Consider the following 20,222-nt stretch of genomic DNA (forward strand, 5'->3'; position numbering starts at 1 on the left):
TTTCAGTGCTTGCATTTATTGTAAACAAAAGAGAACATACAATGTACAATACATTTCGAGAAGTTAACATTAACAGTAGCCCAATCTTTGGCTTTTGGGCTACAAATGGAGTCATCAAGAAGACACGCCAAACTACAACAGTAAGTGCACAAAACACCATTCTTCTCAATGAAGTGCAGCTTCTTGAAACCATAACGACCGCACAGTGCAGTAGCGAACACAGTGGAAAACAGGCGTTGTGCAAATAGAAAGAACTCCGTTTCAGAAACGTCCTTTTCATAACGAGTCAATTTCGGTAGTGCTTTTTGTGAACTCGATTACAGACCCCTTTGTAATCAGTCTTTTCAAGGAGGCCACCTCTGCCGACAGATCGGCAATGCCCTGTTTCAAGTACAAGTTCTCAGATTCGGAGTTGGCGTACGAGTCGTTTTCAAGGTCGACGATGAGTTTGTTAGGTCTGGGAGAGTCTGGACAGTGCCGGTGTTTGCAGCCAGTCGGTTCCTCCTGGTGATCATTGTGCCAGTCCTTCGGCTGGTGACTCCAGTCCTGAACATTGGTCACCTGGAAGGACATCGGGCTGAGAGATGACTGGATGTACTCAGGCGTAGTGTACTGACTCATTTGGTAGCATCCACTTGCAGACATGTCGATGGGAAAGGAGGCCTTGCCAGATGATTCATAGTCGGGGTCGATAGCCTCCACTTTGATCTGGATGGCCCGGGCTTTGATCCTCAACTTGTGGGGCAAAGCTGAGGCACTGGTATCTGGCACTTTAAGGGTCGACACAATCACACTCTGTGAATCCGCCCTGGGTGGAACGGGACCCTTCGGGACCTGCTGTTCGTCCTCTCCGTCCGAGGACTTGCTCACGGCCCCGTCATCGCCATCAGATGTTCGTGGCGAATTGCTGGAGGATCTGGTGATTTGCAAGAATGGAGATGGCTGGGAGAAGCTCCCGGGGAAAGGGCTGCTAAGGTAGTTCCTGTACAGTTCATAAGGACTGGCCCTGTCTTTGGCGTATCTGCCGGCTTCCAGGGGTTCCTGTTTGATGCTGTCAGGGGTTCTGGAGATATTTATAAGTGGGCTCCCTTGGGTCACTGTGCTTGAGTTGGATCTATCGGACGAGGCGCTGTGAGGTGAGTGCTTGATGACTGATATGCAGCTGCTGGTCAAGCGTGCCGGTTCCAGTTCACCCGGGTAGGAACCATTGCTGGCACTGGCTGGGATAAAGTCCTGGTAGAGCGCAGCAGTGGAGCTGGAGATGTTCTGCACCTCCTGAGCATAAGCTGCTGAGCTCACTAGACCAAACCTGAGTTTAAGAGACAGAAGCTCGGATTTCAGCGATGCGTTCTCTTCCCCGAGGGCCATGAGCTTGTTCTCCAGAACCATATCGTTGAGTCTGCGCTTTTCTCGCGAGCGCTTGGCTGCTTCGTTGTTCTTGCGCCTTCTCTCCCAGTACATGTTGTCTTTCTTCTCATCTGGTATGAACTCGCGTTTTCTGCGACAGGTGTTGGACTTGGTCTTAAAGGGCATTGTGGACAACTTGTGGTTAATCAGGTCCCGGTCTGTCCCTTGCAAAGCCACTGCCAGCACCAGGGCATCGTCTCCACCGTAGGGCTCCTTCTTAATGGCTTGCATATTACACAGGGTTATCATCAAGACTGCGTAAGCTCATTAGTTGACTCCGGTTTTAAGTAAACATCTCATCGTAGACCACGTGCTTTAGAAGTCATGTGTGTTCCTCTATGTGAAGTCAGTTCCAGAGAATCTTTTTTATGGATCTGGGGAGATAAAAAAACAGATACACATCATCATTAATATGGTCAGGAGCGTTTCAAGCCTTTTATCAGGAACCCCACCTCATCACAAAAGTGTCTACAGACTTTTTTTGATACTGCTATGGATATAAGGCCCTGTTTACTCCTGGTATTAAGATGCGTTTGGTCGATCGGATCACAAGTGGACGAGGGAGACATATTTCCCTTTTACACCTGGTGTTTTAATTCGTCTCTTTTGTCCACTTTCAACCACTTCTGTCCTGATTTCTTCGAGGGGAGGGTCTATGGGCGGGTAAATGTATGGGTTTTTACAGATCTTTCGATCTAATGGACTAAATAAGCTTGCGCAATTTACATATAAACGCACTAAGAGACGACGGAGAAACACAACATCAGCTTTAGTTTCTGTTCGGTCAGCTGTAAGATTACGCTGAGCGCTGAGTGTGTGTGTGTTAGAAATCAGGAATGATTGAGAGAACATTGTGCTTGGTATGTTTTTCATCTTCAAACCAAACTTGGGTCTCCAACAGTCAAAGTTTAAGTCCTGTCTGGCTAGAGCGTTTCCCATAATGTTCACGCGTTAGGCCAGTAGACGGAGATGGAGATAAAGACGGTCTTTAGTGGCTGTTTGAACACATTCGACCACATGAGTGTTTACAGTATGAAAGAAATCCGGTCAAATGCGTTTTCAAGTACCTCTGGAAGTGGTCATAAGTGGACAAGCTCAAAGCGTTTTAGACCCTGTTTACACCTGTATTAGTGTCATCCATCTGAGATCTGATCGACCAGACGCATCTTAATACCAGGAGTAAACAGGGCCTAAATTGTCTTTACCTGCAATACAGAGTGATATCTGCACGAGGAATAAAGATCTGCTTATCGGATGAAAACATTTGCAAGTTTTGTTCCCTATAATAGATTGTAGGTAAATATCCACCTCATCCAGCACGCTTTCTGTTTTCTGTTTTATAAATAATCCTTTATGGCGTGAGAAATTGCTGCATATGTGAGTGAACTGTCTGAATGAATCTCCAACAGTTTCAGATGATTTGCAAACCCGTTTGACACTGATCAGATCAAAAGAGAGATTCGTTTGTGGTCTGGCATCGCTAGTTCTGATCATAAACAGAGAACAGACAGGATAAGATTGCTGAAATATTATCATAAGGAAATATTATTTTTAGCGACGCCCAAGTACACAACACAATTAAAGTCACTGACCAAAGCAGTGTTATTTTAGTATCACTGAGATGCTATATAATTAGTTTTTAATTGTGTTCATTTTAATTTTAGTTAAAGTTTTAGTAATTTTGCTGTGTTTTTGTCTTTTTTATTCGTCTAAAAACTGTGTTTATAGTTTTATTAATTATTATTTCAAATTTTATTTATTTTTATTTTTTGGAGGCTACATCAACTTTATTAAATGAAAATGAGAAATGTTGCCTTGGCAATGTCAGCCAAATAAGTTTATGTATTTTTTATTTATTTTTGCATGTATTTATATTTCATTTTATTTCAAGTCACACTTTTTTTTTATGGTTCTATTTTTTTCTTCCATTCATTTATTTATTCCATTTCATTTCAAGTGACAAAAGTTTTTTTTTTTTAAATGGTTTTAGTTTTAGTTAATGAGTTGACTTCTTTGAAACATGAGAAAAGTAAGAATGTACAGTGTTTCTATTTTAAAAAGCACAGGAAAATAATTTTACATGTTGATATTATGCAAGGCGAAACGTGCTTATTAAAATTATGCTCTGCCCCATTATGTCATCATTTTGAGGCGGGTCGTGCTCAAAGTAATGCCACTCACGCTTTCAAAGGCTTTTTTAATGTGGCTGTGATTGAATTAAAATACGGAAACCCTTTCGAAGTAGTACGTTCACATAGAGGCCGGTATATTATTATTATATATTCACAGCGTTGCAGGAGACGAATTTGAAGACCGGATCTGACAATGACCTTTACCGTGCAGATCAAACAGCTGGAGTTACATCATCTAACGCGGGCTGTGGACATAAACTGTAAAGTTTTCCGTGGTAACCAGCACTGCGGTTGATCACAGCACTATAAGAGAGTTAGAGCCAGGCTGAACTCAGGCTCCAGTACAGGCGCAGATCGAGCAGGGAACAAAGGAATGCGAGCATCACACACACACACACACACACACACACACACACACACACACACACACACACACACACACACACACACACACACACACACACACACGTGGCTGATCACAGACTAATTCATTCATACAGAAAAATGCAGTCGAAACATCTCTCAACTCCACAAAACACGGAAAATGGCTTGTATTCTTATACTATAATGGTTTATGGCAAGAAATTATTTCTCTAAGTCAAACCGAGAATACATTGTGGGTGAGTGTTCTGGTTTTGGGATTCCTGGAATAATAAAGAGATGGGCTATAATAAAGTTATCTGGCGTGGAGTGACACTTAAACCGGGTTTAATATGGAGCACACATCATAGGTAGGTTACCCCTGTTGTGTTATTATTTGACAGGCCTTTAATGCACATTCACCCCATCCCGACAGACACACTCGGGACAGTCAAATCTGTGCGCGTGAAACATTAACCCTAGCGATAGGATTCAAAGATATAGATTTGTACAGATTGTCAAGAAATATATGAGCATTAAACAACAGCTCGATTGTGATGTCGTGCCGTTGCGGTGTTTTTTTTTTCTTTCAGAAATGTCCCAGCTTCCGTTATTATGCAAGGACTGTAAGAGTATCAGTCACTATTACACAATGAACGCGGACAAGCGGAGCGACATTTAATTTATGCACGTATTAATATTTACTATTAAAGCGATTTTAATTTCAGACAGTATGAGTGCAAAATATTAAATCCACCAATCATCTCTATGTAACATCTTATTTGTTTAAACTGTATTAAATGAACTTGCACAACGTGTCAGTGTCTTATGTGCTGACCTGAGAGCTTGATACACCCACATGAATACTGGGTCACTTGTGCCATCCCGTCTCCAAATCTCTCAGAAATATCAAAGCCCATACTAGTAATGATTATGAGCGGCACAAATACATGGGTAATTATAACGTTGAACACTAAAATTCGTCTGCATTGATATGATGTTGAGCGAAAAATAAGTATGGCGCACATATTGCAAATAAGCCACGTTAAAGTTGCTTTACTGTATTCATCTGTTACAGTCATAAACACCGGCTACTGGCTGAAACCCCCTAAACGAGCCCTATCCGTTCATACATCCTCACTGTAAAAGAAGAAAGCAGTACCTCTAATAAGCCAGGGTCCAGTTAGACGGAGGTCCGGGATAAATAATGTAGGCCTATATGAAAACATTCAAAGCTTCAGTAGCAGTCATAAAAATCCCATCTGGAAATGATAGTTGTGTTTCTCCTGCGCGTTTTCCTGGCGGAGTGATTGCTGCCTCATGGATCTGTGTTAGTAGGTCACCACTGAAGCGCATTGGCAGCGTGCTTTGACTGGCACATCGAGCGACCAATCCAAACGCAGCATCTTCCGATTTCAGCCAATCAATCGCTCCTCTAGCGCACATATGCAATAATGACTCCATAACAATATGAACCGTGATATAAACCTTATGCGCTGGAGAATCATCATTTAACCAGAAGGTTTTATTCTCACCAATCAAAAAACTCACTATACTAGATGCTGTTTTCATTATGAAGCAGTCAGAAGTCATTCTGTAATTTGGGGACATTGGGTTTAGCAGCAGTTTAGAAATATTATCTGATGTGGTTAGTGCACATCTTTAGATCTGTGTGTTTGAACTTCTGTTTTTGTGGTAAGTTAGCACTGTGTTTTTCTATGGCATCGTTGAAGAGTGTATTTACTTATTATGAGTTAACGAAAGTTATCATGCATGAGCATTGTAATGTTTGAAGCGGATATCATAACTAATACCAGTAGAGCAGGTTCGATTTTACAACTAGGCGTTCATTCATAAATCCGTAAGATCTTACCTTCATACTGTGGAAATACAGAAAAAGGGGCGGGGCTACATAAGAGGAACACCTTTAAAAAGTCTCTTCTTATATGAAGTGCTCACAATGAAACTTTCTAAAAGCATTTTCTCAAACCGGCAACCAGATTTAGAATATCTAGTCATGAATCTCTGCGTGCCAAACATTATCAAACCATGTCTATAACTCATTTACCATTAGCCTGTTATTATTATCATAATTACTGCTAGTAGTATAACTAGTATTATTATAATTATAAATCTTGATATAGAAATAAACAATCCCTAGTTATATAGCAATTATTCTAATTATTATGTCTAATTTTAATTACGTGTAAGCAGTTGTTAAGAGAAACATCAGCACCTCTTCTGTTTGAAAGAAATGAAGCCAGCTAGTGGTATTAACAGAAAAGTTCACAGTCGAATGGATACCGTTTAAACAGACTTACATAAAGGTGTTATGCATCATTATTACATCGTTTAAAGGACACAGCCACTCTAGAGTTCAACCAGTTCCCACTTACATCACAAAACTCACTTTCCATCGTATGCTTTTTCCTAACAAATAAAACTAGTTTGATATATTTATTATAGCATGTCATTCTATAATTTATGGTTGTCTAATGGTCGATATGATATAACAGGTGTGAATGTGTTACGTAACCTAAAACTAAAGGAGTTGCACAACGTGGCGCCCGAGATGACCTACATTAAATAAGATGTGTGCGACTGCGCCATCCAGTGGAAACACACAGGTTGGAGAATGTACATTCAGAAAGATTCCTACAAAAAGTACACACATAAGCCTAAACCAAGCAAATGCTCATTATATTCATTAAAACATTTAAAATATATATTTAATTCTTCTTCTTTTTTTTGTAAGTTGCAAAAGGTTTGATGTTAATATAGCAATGTTCAAAGCATAACACATACCAAAGCACTCACTTGTGCAGAAACAACACCTTTTATTTAAGAGGTATTATAACTAAAGATTCACAGTGCAAGGTGAGTGATTTTCTCTTGATTTAAAAGTGACCAATTAGACAAATGCAATAAAAAATGACGATCTTTTTTTTTTATTACAGTCAGGAACACATTTGTAATGAGGAAAATATAGCACGAACGCATGGTCTTGCTTTGCTTAGTTTCCATTAGGGTGAAAAGCACGTGGACGCAAACCTTGCGTTACCACCTTTGTATCGCAGTTTGTGTGGAAGCAGAACTGACTGTTTGCTCGCTTGTTTTGGGCAGGTTCGTTCAACAGCACGTGTTTGCGCGGCTCCGATCGGTCCAGCCTGGCGCGCGCAATTCTGTGCCATTTCAGATGGCGAGCTTTTAGGATTATAACAGCGAGGCGTGCGCGACAGGTTGACCAGTGCGCTCCTGTAGTCTGGCAGCCCAAGCATCGTTTGAGCACAGTCATTCCCATTCGCAAAACTTCTGTTCCTCATATAAGCCGCGTTGGTGCATGCATTTGTCCCGTTACTGTACCTGCCCATTGGATAATAACCATCCAATAAACTGATGCGCGGCGGTTTCGTAGTATTATAGGCAGCGCTCAAATCGAAAGCCGAACTAAAATGATTAGTTTGAAGACATATTGATCCGCAGCACGCAGGGAACTGGCAATGCGGCAGACTACGCAATGGCAACGCAGTTGTAGGAGCGGGTAAACTGAGCGGATAGCCGTCACGGGGCAGTCCGATGGGGAACCCGAAAGCAGCGTCCACTGGGGGATTTTGGAGATGAACGGCAGAGAGTGCCGCCTTTAATTTGTCATTTTCCCGTTGAAGCTCGACGGCACGAGTCTCCAGAAGATGTTCCTCCATCCTCTTGCGCTGGCGAGACCTCTTCGCTGCTTCGTTATTACGGTTCCGCTTGAGCCAGTAATTCGTGTCTTTCTGCTCGTCAGGCGTGAACTCTCTTTTCCGTCGCGTCGCGTTGTTTGCGCGGAGGCTCGGCGAAGCGTGAAGTTGGTAGGCATCCCGTGCATTACTGATGCAACTCAGTTCATCATGCGTGGAGCAACAAGTACCCGATGACATCTCAGCAGGGGAAATCTGGTTCGTTATGCAAGGGTCAATTATTTGCAGTTTGTGTGCCAAAAAGTGGAGGATATATCAGTTATTATTTTGGTCCCGCCTTTCTTGGGAAGTGGCATGAGATAAAAACACCTACTTTACAGTCATTGGTTAACATGAACCTGCACACAACTCTCACTAGTACATATCATGAGCCATGTAAAATAAATGATTGTGCTGTTTTAATTACAATATCAAAATTGAGGAAAACCCCACAAGTAATATCATATTATGTATTACTTTATTGGATTCTCCACGTGCCTGGATGAACAAAATATATGGTTAATATATATTTGTTAATAACATCTGGGTAGAAAGAAAGTTTCTGGTTGGTATGACTTTAAAGTAATACTACTGGTTAAACAAAACCTGCTTAAAAAAAGGAGACACGGAATATTACAAACCAGTTACATACTGTATCTTCAAGAGAATCAATGGCATAAATTACAAATCTTTACAACAGGAATTCAATGTTTTATAAAAGCAACTTCTAAAAAAAACAGGACAAATGGCTTGTCTTTGCACATCCACATCTTATATAGTCCAATATCGTGATCCATGATGCACATCAATGACCTCAACAAATCCATTTGATCCTGTGGAGCTAAAATAAGTAAAATAATCAAAGTCTTGTTCTCGATGACACTGCCAACTATGACGTGGTTGCATTAATGAATGGTACCCACAAAAACAGCTGAAATGGTGTTTCAAGTTGCACAGCAACAGTAAGAACATGCATTCTTCTGCATAGCTTTGCAACAATGTGATTAAAACGCCCAAACCAACGAGATCCATTGCCGTGTCACGTCTGCTACCGAACCCAAAGCAAAGCATCTTCTTCATAGACTAAAAAACTGCATCTGAAATCTCTTATAAAAATATCTCCAACAGCATGACGTGTCCATCCATCAGTGTCTGCTGATAAACCCATGAATAACACCACGTCCATGTGTCATTCACCGGTTTCCCTTCACTTTTTAAACCTGTACAACTGATAAAAAAAGTAGAAAAATGACATTGCAGAGAATGTCTCTTCTCATCTACTGTAACAGATAGTCTATGCTTCTGAACTGATGGCGTTGCGCTCAGTCTGCGTGCTGTCGTTGTCCCCCAGGAGCTCGGTCTCGGGAACAGAGAGGTCCTCGTTGTGCAGACCGCTTTGAGACGCCCCGTCAGCGAAATCCTCCTCTGTGGCCTTCAGGTCTTCATTCATGAGGGCCCTCTCGGTGCCGGACCCGTTGGAGGGGGCCGTGGTGACGTACCCGGTGCTGGTGGAGCCGCTGCCGCTGTGGTGCGACCCGGCCTTGGCCACCATCAGCTGCTGGGGGGGGGGGATCTGCACCGGGATCTGCATGGGGTAGAAGTTCTGCAGGTACGGGTACGCCGGCATCGGCTGGTAGCCATTGACTGGGATGTAGAGTTGGGGCGGCACCATTGGGCGCATCTGGCCCTTCATGGACACAAACTGAGGTTGAGGAAACAGAGACTTTTTGGGACTAACGTAACGGGCATTGCTTATGTTGCTGACGGGGCTTGTGCTGAGGGAGCTGGTTTGGGTGGTGTTGCTCGCTCCTGAGGTCTGAGCCGAGCTGTTGTAGTTGGACAAGCTCTCCCAGGTGCGCAATCGAGCGTGAATGTCTTTGAAGCGAGGCCTTCGTGCGGGGAACTCATTCCAGCACTCTAACATCAGTGTGTAAATCCAGGCTGGACAGTCATCGGGGCAGGACAGCACTTGTCTGTTGCGGACCATCTCAATCACGTCCTGGTTGGAGTAGCCGCAGTATGGCTGAAGGCCGTAGCTAAATATCTCCCATAACACCACGCCGTAAGCCCAGATGTCCGAATCCGTGGACAACTTCCCGTATAGTATGGCTTCCGGGGACATCCAGCGGATTGGGAAGGGATTAGCGCCCATCAGCTTGTAGTAGTCGGCGGAGTAGACCTCTCTGAACAGCCCGAGGTCCAGGATCTTGACATTGAGCTTATCACACACCAGGATGTTTCGAGCAGCCAGATCCTTGTGGACCACGTGGTGGCTGGAGAGGTACTCCATCCCGGCGGCGATCTGTGTGACGATGTGTAGGAAGTCTGCCTGCTCCAGGGTGGATTTGACCGTCTTGTCGTCGTCAGAGCTGCCGACATCGGAGTGAGGGGATCGCATGACCAGGAACTCATGGAGGTCGCCTTGGCCTGAGTAGCTGAAGATCATGCTCATGGGCTGCTCTTTAGTGATCACTCCCAGCAGGCACACGATGTTGGGGTGTTGCAGGCGGGACCGGAGCATGGCCTCGTGCCGGAACTCTTCCCGGAGAGGGCCCTCGTCCTTGTCTTTCACCGTCTTTATAGCCACCACCTGAGTCTGTTCACCTGGAGCTGTGCCGTAGAGGTGACCTTTGTAGACCTTTCCGAAACGGTCCTCTCCGAGCTCTTCCATGAACCGGACCGCAGAAAGGTTGAGTTCTCGGAGCTTTGCCTAGAAGTAAAAGAAAACAAGACATTTCAAGTCTGCTTCAGCTCAACTAAAGAGGCAAAATGTCAAGATGTAATAAAAATTCTGGCACATCGTTCCTCAAAGCATTCAGATACAGGACTTTTGGTTTTAATACTGGAACCAAACTTGATCAAAATACACAACCTTACATTTTTTAAAGAGTTTTTTATTTAAAGAGTTTTTTTAAGGAATATAACAACGTTTTTTATACATCTATGAGTGTTTGTAAAATATTTAGCCCCTTTCCCATATCTCACACACTCTTTTGGGACTTAATTTTGTTAATAAACATGAATCTACACGTCTTTTGACCATTGCAGCATAAAAAATTATTATTTTTTTGAAAGTGAAAGTTTATGCAAGTAAAATAAATATATTCAGTATGAAAACATTTCAGGATAATATTGACATTTTGTTAGAAAATGAATATGTAGGTTTTTATAAAGTTTATACATTTATTTAAATCCATTGATGTAATACTGATTTAATTGATTTAATCCATTGAGTTAATACTGCTAATTCTCAGATTATGTTCGTATAAATGTCACATGATATTCAATTCAAATTTTAATTGATAAAAGGCTAACATTCAAAACTTTGCCATTTTTTGTGCATTCACTCATAAACGACAAGTTATTGATCAGATACAATATGATTTTAGTTGAAAACATATGAAGTTATTACTGACATGTGAGCTTACGTTCGGGATCGTTTGCAGATTCTGAATACATTAAGAGGGTTAAGACGTTCAACGTCTCGAATGCTGGAAGATTACCTGCTGCTTGTGCTGATTGAGTAGCGGCAGCTCCATCTCTTGGCTCGGTGAGGCGGACAGCTGTCGGCGAGCAGGGCTGTCAACAGACTCCTTCTGTTTGTTGCGGCACATGCAGATCAAGAAGAATAAGCAGGCAATAATAAGAGGGGTGGCTATACTGGGGATCAAGATGTACAGTATCTCCTTTTTCATTTGCTCCGGAGGATCTGGGAAAGATGGGAAACAAAATGTTTAATATCGCTTGAATTCATTGAATTTTCCGTCATGAGGTTGAGGTGTTCAACTCACTGCAGGGCTGGATGTCACAGACGTCCGCTTTAACATTCGGGTCCAACGTGAAACACCAAGGGCTCTCCATTTGCCCCCCGGGGTTCCTGCAGAAGTTGTGTCCTCCTCTGAGCTCAGGGTACTCGACAGGCGTCAGGTGATGACTGTGTGGATACTGTGCACTCCAGGGCTGGCACTGGTAGCCTGATTTCGTGACACTCACCGTGCCTTTGTAGTTGGCGCCACTTCCATTATAACAGCTGTGATTTGGGGGTGAATCTTTAACAAGGATTGAAAATTAGTAGGTATTTTCTCTCAGAACATTGAGCAAATGTACATCAGAGTCATTGAAATATATATTAATTTGTGAGTTATAGACTAATACAACCTTTTTGGTTACACTTTATTTGAAGGTGTCATTGTTACAATGTAATTATATCTATTTAAGTACAGAGTAATCATAAGCAACTACATACTATAGGGTTAGGGTAGGATTAGGATTTGGTTGAGGGTTAGTTGCATGTAATTATGCATAATTTACTGTTATTACTATGGTAAGTACATAAAGTAAAGTGTTACCGAAATTTTAGACGCACCACAAGAGGGCCCTCTCGCTTTAATTGCTGCTCTTTGAGGCCAGTTACATTAGATCTCATGCTATTATTGTGTTTTCCCTGGCTCTGAATGACAACCCCTTCTTGTGTTGTGTAATTGAGTGGTGATGACCTACATTGGGGCGGCAGGCCGATGCGGAGGCAGCTGGCCGCGTCAGGAGAGCCGGGGTGGGGGAGCAGGTTACACACGGGCAGCTCCAGCTGCATGAGGATCAGAGGGTTGGAGCGTGCGATGGTGTACTCCGCATTACACAGGTCGTTCTCCAGAGCCTCGCATTCGTCCCGGCAGAGCTGGCGCCGGCGCGGACCTCGGCTGCCCTCCTCGCATAACGGGAAGACGTAATAGCAGAACGATGGGATGGCAAACTCAGAGCACTGGTCTGAGAGCTGGGTCGAGGTGCCGATCATCGTGAAGGCCGCTGGAGAACAACAGGAATGATGAAGAATCATAGAAGCAGAATGCATGATATATAGGATTAAAATTGACATTGGGATGTGGCTTAGTGCGATTGTCTTTATTTAATAAAGTATATGTGTATATATGTGTATGTGTTAGCGGTTTCAGAGTGAAGCATGTCATTTACACTCAGGTGGTTCATGATTCAGTGTTTCAGAGTCTCAGAACGGCCTGGTTCATCGGCAGTGAATCCCGCTGGGAGCTGCATGTGTAAATGAACATACAGCCTTCACTCTGAAACCAGCAGCACATGTACGGTTCTGCTCGAAAGTTTACATTCCCCTTGTAGAATATGCAAGACGCTAATAATATATTTTTTTGGACTGTCCTGAATAAACTATTTTACATAACAGATGTTTACATAAAATCCACAAGACAAAATTAATAACTGAATTTTCACAAATGAACCAGTTTCTGGAATGATTCATTCTTTCCAAGTCATCTAGTGAAACTTCCTGTATTTTTTCACTTTTTCACTAAATTTCGCAATGTCAGTTTTTGATCATGATGTGTGCTAAACTGCTCACCAGTGATGCGGTTTTCACTTTCTCCCTGCATCTGCAGAGACTCCACGTAGATGCTCCTGTTTCCAATGAAGCGAGCGCACGCAATGCCTCGGTACGGCTGGCAGAAGCCCGTCTCATGCTTTCTAGAAGAAAATGACAGACAGTGATGATGACCGAGATGAAAGCTTGCCTGAACGCCACACAGCTGATATCTAGTAAGGCAACTCAACTAATAAAGCGGTACATTGTAGAATAAGACTCGGGACACCACATTACAATACCATGTGATTATGACAATTTAAAGTCCCCCTGTGGTGAAAATCAAGCTTTTATATGTTGTTTATGTGTCTATGTGGTGTTTTTAATATGCTTTAAGACAAAATGTGTAAGTTCATAAGTCGACACCATTGCTGAATATTTTCTCCTTTAAACTGCAGTGAACCAAAGACAGTCTCAAACACACGCTTTGAAATCGCTGGTGTTTCTGACGTCACAAACTACCTTGTAACCAATCAGATCAACGTGTGATCGTCAACGAGTGGGTCTCTGAGCTGAGTGAGTGAGTGGAGGCGGGGCTCATTTGCATATTCATAGAACCGCGTATACTAAATGAGGCAAGAGTGTCGAGTTACATTCAAGATATTTTAAGGCATAAAGAAATTATTTTCCAGGAAAAAACATTTAAATATGTCATTTTGGTGATCAAAGATGAGTTTTAAGGGATAAAATGATTGACTACAGGGGGACTTTAATACTAATTACAAGGTCTGCTTTTCTGTAGCTCAAACAGTAGAGCTGCACAGCCAAGGTCATGGGTTCGATTCCCAGGGAAAGCAAGAGCTGATAAGAATGTTAATGTGTACCTTGAAATGCAATGTAAGTCGCTTTGGATAAAAGCGTCTGCCAAATGCATAAATGCAAATGTCTATATCTGGTGTATGCCATAATTTTTACTTATTAATCATTTTTCAGGGATGAGAGTAATGATATTTCCATCCAGACTGACCGATCTGCAACTCTGGCTTCTAATACTGATGTTAAACTAATATCCAGCTGACCTCGGCGAAGAGACCACAGTAATGAGCATTAAGGGACTCTCGAGTGAGCCTGTGCATCTCATGACCTCTTGTTCCTGGATCCTGAAATCTAGGTGCTCACGAAGAGCCAAAGCGATACAGAAGTCTGGTCACCGTAGACTGCGGTTCGAGTGTTATGATTGGAGCACTTCTGAAGAAGGTTCAATGGTTGTTTATTACGCTACTTTTGGGCTTTGCTGTTTCTCTCATCATAATCTGAATTTGAAGTGACCAAAAGATTTGCTGCTCAGGATATCCATCTCTGCTGTTTATGCAGTTACCAACGGGATAAAAGTGGTCTATTCTGGCAAAACAGAAATGGGTTTGTGGAACTGCTTGGAATTAGATTCTGAACTTTGTGCCTAAAGGGATTTTTGTGTGTGTGTGTGTGTGTGTGTGTGTGTGTGTCTCCACAACAGACATTTGTTTTAGTCTCACAATGAACTGACAACACACAAGAGCAATGATTTCCAGAGCTGAAATCCGATCCTGTGTAAGGCTCTGGTCCAAAACCGTGTCTACCTTCTAAGGCAGCATCCAAGCTGAAGCTGAACTGGAACATGCGCAACACAAGCAGAAACTGAGCCGTTAAAACAGTTGTAGTAAAATCTAAGGGTGCAAAACTCTCTTGCTTCATTCACCATCTTAAGATTGTTTTCAAAGAGCTCGATGAAATGCGGAAGGATTCATACAATGCTACCTAAGAATTTGGCCAGTAAATTAAACCTGATAAATAATGCAGGGAACTACACTAACCTTTTCCACTGGTGGCACTTGCACTACTAACTTTTTCAGTTACTGGCGCAAAACATGATTTGGTCGCACAAATTATTTATAGTAAGCCGCTCTGGATAATAATGAAACTGTATTGCATACAGATGTGCTTTTTATTTTAAGCTACATTGAACTTAATTATCAATTCAGATTCCTCACTTGCTCAGTTTGCTAAATCTTGACGCCGAAATGCAGTGGGAAGTGCTGCTGCGTCACGGGATATGTACCTGTCTCTACACTTTGCGTGCTTTATACTGTCACTGTGAAGCTTCAATGATTCGTGTTTGAATTGTTTTGACGCAGTTACAAATTTGGACAGTCCTGCAATTGAAGGCCCACAGAATTTACAGTACACACAGTGCATTGCCTCGTCTTGGTACCTTAACCACTGGTATTCTTCGAGCCACTGGTGTCGAAATTCATATGTCCGTATCGTTTTTCCCATCAATTGTCCGCTTCATTTCAACATGTGCAGATTGTAGGCTAGGTTGAGATATATATGCGATTGCTGCGTGTGTCTTAACGAGAGTTTTTTTTTTTTTTTAAATCAACGTTAGGCTAAGCTTACACCACTCCGGAAGGGGGCGGGGGGGTCGCGGGGCCGAAGCCAACTTGATGTGTTGAATGCTCAAGAGCACGTTATAAAACGTATTCTTAAAATACACATTTCTGTTTTAATAAATGCTCATAGTAAATCATAGCATATTGCCTAAAACATAAGGTAGGGACAAAAATAATAAGTGATACATTTGCAACCCATTAAAAATTAGGGTCGCAATGGCATTTCAAAAGGTCGCATATGCAGTGTAGTTCCCTGTAATGGATTATTTCCTTCAGTTGAGACACCTCAGATGCGTGCTGTTCGCCATGATGGGTTTAAATTGCTTGAAATATGATTAGAATCACTTAAAAAAGGAAAATACAGTAAAGGTCAACACGTGCAGTGTAAGTCTGTCATATAGACTACATCAAATTATAATGAGAACATTATAATTGTGTGTTTGGGACATGGCTTTTAATGGTGAGAACTGTTTTTGTAACCAGGCTCTCAAAAATTATATAAAAATTTGGATTCAGATTTATCGGCCAATATATCGGTTATCGGCTTTACAAATATAAAGAATTATACGTTATCGATACCGACCAAAATGTTCATATCGGTGCATCCCTATTATATAGAGTGCATAGTTTTGCTTGCTTGTGAGACTCGTGCACTGCAGATCAGATCCGTTACCAACCCTGAACAACAGGAAAATACAGTTTCTCCAATATCTCACTAACTTTCTGGAGTTTAGTGATATGGCCAACAATTTTCTGAAAATGTCCTCACCTGGTCCATATGCAACATGATCAGAAACAAGCACACTTATCAGCCTCCGGGGGTTTGACATTTTAAGTAGATCCCTAGTCATTCAAAGTTTTCCGATGTTTTTAAAACTGTTATAAATCACACACTGCTGCTCTGAGAACTGTGAATGGATGTAGTGTGAAGCTTAGCTAAAATAACTGCTCTCTGAAGGAATTTCGCACTATTCACTTTTCATTTTGCTCCATCTGTGGCAGATTGCCAGCGTATCCATCAATGCCCCAAACGTCTGCTACGTCCAGCCTCAATATCACATATGGTTACAATTTCACCGCAGTTTGGATTGAGCAAGGAATTTTCTCTCAAGCTAATGTTCAGGGACTCGGGCCTAACAAGATTCAGATTTACTTCCTACTTTTTTGTGTGTCTGAAATATTGTAAGGAGAGAAAAAAATAAATGCAAAGCATTATTTCCCTAATCGCTGTTGTTTGTAACCTGTTCAAACTTTACAACAACTGGATATTAGTTTTGCAAAGAAGTTTGACGTCAACATTTTTTAGCTTTCTGACCCACCTCACATATACTCAACATTTATCAGTGTGAAAAGACAATGAGGCTGTGAAGTTGTAAGCAACACAACTGGGGATGTGTGCCTCTCGTGCTCATCTGTAACCACTTATGTAGAGAAAAACTCTACTCTGCCTCGATCAAACACATCTACATGTGGGCTTAATGCTCTTCTACTTGGATAATATTCTTCGTTAATGGCTCTTATTGTAGATTATCCTCGCTGTCCCTCAGAACAAATGCGGACTTTCGTTTGACCCCTAAAGGCCCCGATATACTTCAAGCGAAATCAAAGAACTGGTGTGACGTCATTTCAAACGAAATTTCCGGGAAAGTTCGCTCTAGCTGGTAAACACCGTCGAACTACCATTGGTCCGTGGCGATGATGTAATAAGTAGGTGTGGCTCTGAGGCTCCGCCTTCTTTGAGATGTAAATCTTCAACGGTTCATTTCTTCTCTGCTTTATAGTATAGTATTTTTCTTCTCTGCTTTATAAAAAGAGCTGCTTTATAGTAGAAATTGAAGTTGTAATTCTAACTGAAAGAGACACTGACACTGTTTTCATCTTTAATTCAGTAAAGCTGCTGATTTAAAGCGATCTACTGTATAAAGTGCTATATAAATAAACGTGACGTGACTGGAGCGCTGAATCACAGAGCTGGTGCAAACACACACACACACACACACACACACACACACTGAGATCAGAGGCTTTCTGAACTGCTGTTTTCTGAATATTGTGTTATTGAAAGGAAAGCATGCAGCTAAGCTATATTGACATATTCATCTAAATGTGGACAGCGTTGGGATGTTCGCTGACAGTGAACTGCTGCTCAGGGATTTCAAACAACGTTTCCCCCTACAGTATAAGCGAAGACCGGAAAATAACTTCTCTATGAGTATATCAGGACCTTAAGAGGTGAGTTCAGAGAAACTGTGCATTGCAGGCAGGAATCATTTTCAGCTCAACAGTTGGACAAACGTATTCCTGATAAAAACATTTGTTTAGAAACGGTCGGCGCAGGAAGAGGAGTTAACACTGAGGATTAGGCTAATGCCAAGACGTCTGCTGAAACTCACTTCACTAGCGTGTGGATCTAACCGCTGGACAGGAGCAGAGTATGTGTTGTGTTGTGAGAGAGTTATATATGCAGTAGGGTTACTGTTCGAATAATTGCTATTTATAATTGCTTTAACTATTTATAAGTTACTATTCGAATATTGCTTTTTTATGTGTATATATATATATATAAAAAAAATGATATGCCTTTCTCACTGCCTTGGCTTACACGCATGTGAAAATTTAATGCTTTTGTTTTTGAATCGTAACACAATTGTGCACTCTAAAAAATAATTCTGTGGCTTAGTAAATATTACAGAAATATTTAACTTTATTAACTTAATAAAAATCTCTGAATATCGTTTACTTGATTGTTTGAGTTAAACATACCAAAATAATTGAGTAAAAATCCAACAGTTAATTTTATCAAAAATGTACAGATATATTTAAGTTTTTTTCAATAAAATGATTTAGTATTTGACTAACCAATTATTTCTTTATAATACACTTAATATATTTGTGAAATTTCTATCAAAATATTTGAGAATGTTGAATTAAACTGATCTGTTTCAAGAAAATTGTCTTTCGCGTGATTGAAACGCCTTGCATAAACACACGACTTTATTCCTAATGATAATGAATATAATTAATTTGGATGATAAAATGTCCTCAGAACTGTCACTGTTTGTTTATTGGCAGGTCATGGAGTCAGTCGCTCGCTGTATCTTTCGGCTGTGAGTGAAACGCCGGACGGCGGTCTAAAGTTCGAAGTTCACCCGCAGAGGCGAGTCCGTCTCCGGCACGAGAACCAGCGCTGATCCGGTGGATATTGGATAACAGACCGATTGATTACACTTGAATTAGGCTACCTGAGTGTTTAAATGTTTCATTTTTACTTCTAAAATGTTTGTTAAATGAGTTTAAATGTAGGCAATATTGTATACATGTTTAAAACAGTGTAAAATATGTTATATTGCTGTACTCATCGACAATTAAGGCCAATGTCATGTATACTGGTGGTTGTATGGAATAGGCTACTATTTTACAAAGGTTTAGAGGAAATAAAAAAAGTGAATATTACTCATAAATAAAAACAGTTAATATTACTCAGAAATATTGTTTTTTAAATGTTTAAAATTATTTCTACTTAATTTTATTTGTTAATGTACCAGATGCAGTTACTCAGATTTACTTAATTTTTTTACTTGCATTTACTCAATTCATACAGTATATTTCATTGATTTCACAGCTTTAAAATTTACAAAAATTTTTTGAGTGTAAAAATGTTTCACCAAACAAATTGAGTAAATAATAGTTAAACTTTTTACAGTGTGCGCGTTATCCACGCTGTATCATCATAACAATACTGTCAAAAATGGCGAGAGCAATGTCTCGACGGAAACGAAGGTCACCACTCCTGAAAATTTGAGAAGCGATGTGTGGAAGGTGTTTGGATTTCAAAACATAAATGGAAAAATTACAAATAAAGAAGTGGCAATCTGCAGAATATGCAAAATCCGAATGAAATATCACTCCTCAACTAGCAACCTGAGGGCACACCTGACAACGCTACACCCTGACAAGCTAGGCAATCTGTCCAAGAAAACAGGCAAGAAGTACTGTGCCTCTGTCCTCATCACAGGGCTTACCAGCTGTCCGCCAAAAGGCGATAATAGACAAACTGACACGGTTTATCTGTAAAGATATGAGACCGATCAACATCACGCAGGGGTCTGGATTTAAAGATTTTATTCACGAGATTGAGCCAAACACGGTTCCTAGCCGCGCAACATCACTGACAGAGCTGTGAAACTCTGACACAACATCAGTCAAAAGTTGATCAATTAAAGTCATTCATTTTGTTCCGCTGTTTTATTGTTAATAAGAAAGCGATCACCTGTTTCTAAATGTTTATTGTAAGGTTAGATGTCCCTCTAGTGGACAGAACGTGTAACAATAACCACATGCTGTAGTGGCATTGGCGATCCATAAGCCTGTGTAATGTCGTAAATATTAATAATAGGATGAATTCCTTATTATAAAATAAGGAATGGAATTAGAATAGTATTTTAGAGGAGATTGACAGCCCTAATACGCAGTACTGGGAACTGAAGGAAGACAAACACTGCAAACTACCTCTACCTGCCGCACATCTTACTCATGCTTCCATCTCAGGACCCAGTTCAAACAGGGCCAGATCCCATTTCCACCTAACATCAACATTAACACATTAAAGGTGACATATTATGCCCCTTTTCAAGATGTAATATAAATCTATGGTGTCCACAGAATGCATCTGTGAAATTTCAGCTCAAAATACCCTCCAGATAATTTATTATAGCTTGTCAAATTTGCCCCTTTTTGGGTATGAGTAAAACGTGCCGTTTTTGTGTGTGTCCCTTTAAATGCAAATGAGCTGCTGCTGCTGCGCCCCGTTCAGAAGAGAGCCCATCCTTTTCACGAGCTTCGGATGCAA

General features: G+C 41.2%; 2 protein-coding genes across 2 annotated transcripts in view; both read right to left on the reverse strand.

Moving 5' to 3' along the window:
• Positions 1-5,232, reverse strand: nfil3 (nuclear factor, interleukin 3 regulated). The gene is made up of 2 exons (XM_082156860.1): positions 5,062-5,232; positions 1-1,781 (listed from the first exon to the last, which is right to left on the reverse strand). The coding sequence occupies exon 2, from the start codon at positions 1,654-1,656 to the stop codon at positions 277-279; it is 1,380 nt and encodes a 459-aa protein (XP_082012986.1). The 5' UTR covers positions 1,657-1,781; positions 5,062-5,232; the 3' UTR covers positions 1-276.
• Positions 5,233-6,712: 1,480 nt separating this feature from the next.
• ror2 (receptor tyrosine kinase-like orphan receptor 2) overlaps positions 6,713-20,222 on the reverse strand; it is a 90,323-nt gene continuing 76,813 nt past the window's right edge. The window contains exons 5-9 of the mRNA XM_082156847.1: positions 12,984-13,105; positions 12,116-12,418; positions 11,407-11,664; positions 11,119-11,324; positions 6,713-10,325 (exon numbers count right to left, since the gene is read on the reverse strand). Coding sequence (XP_082012973.1) covers positions 8,910-10,325; positions 11,119-11,324; positions 11,407-11,664; positions 12,116-12,418; positions 12,984-13,105 — 2,305 coding nt within the window. The 3' untranslated portion in view covers positions 6,713-8,909. The remainder of the gene's footprint in view (positions 10,326-11,118; positions 11,325-11,406; positions 11,665-12,115; positions 12,419-12,983; positions 13,106-20,222) is intronic.

The sequence above is a fragment of the Leuciscus leuciscus genome (genome assembly GCF_965113295.1).
Source record: "Leuciscus leuciscus genome assembly, chromosome: 24".
Classification (NCBI taxonomy): domain Eukaryota; kingdom Metazoa; phylum Chordata; class Actinopteri; order Cypriniformes; family Leuciscidae; genus Leuciscus; species Leuciscus leuciscus.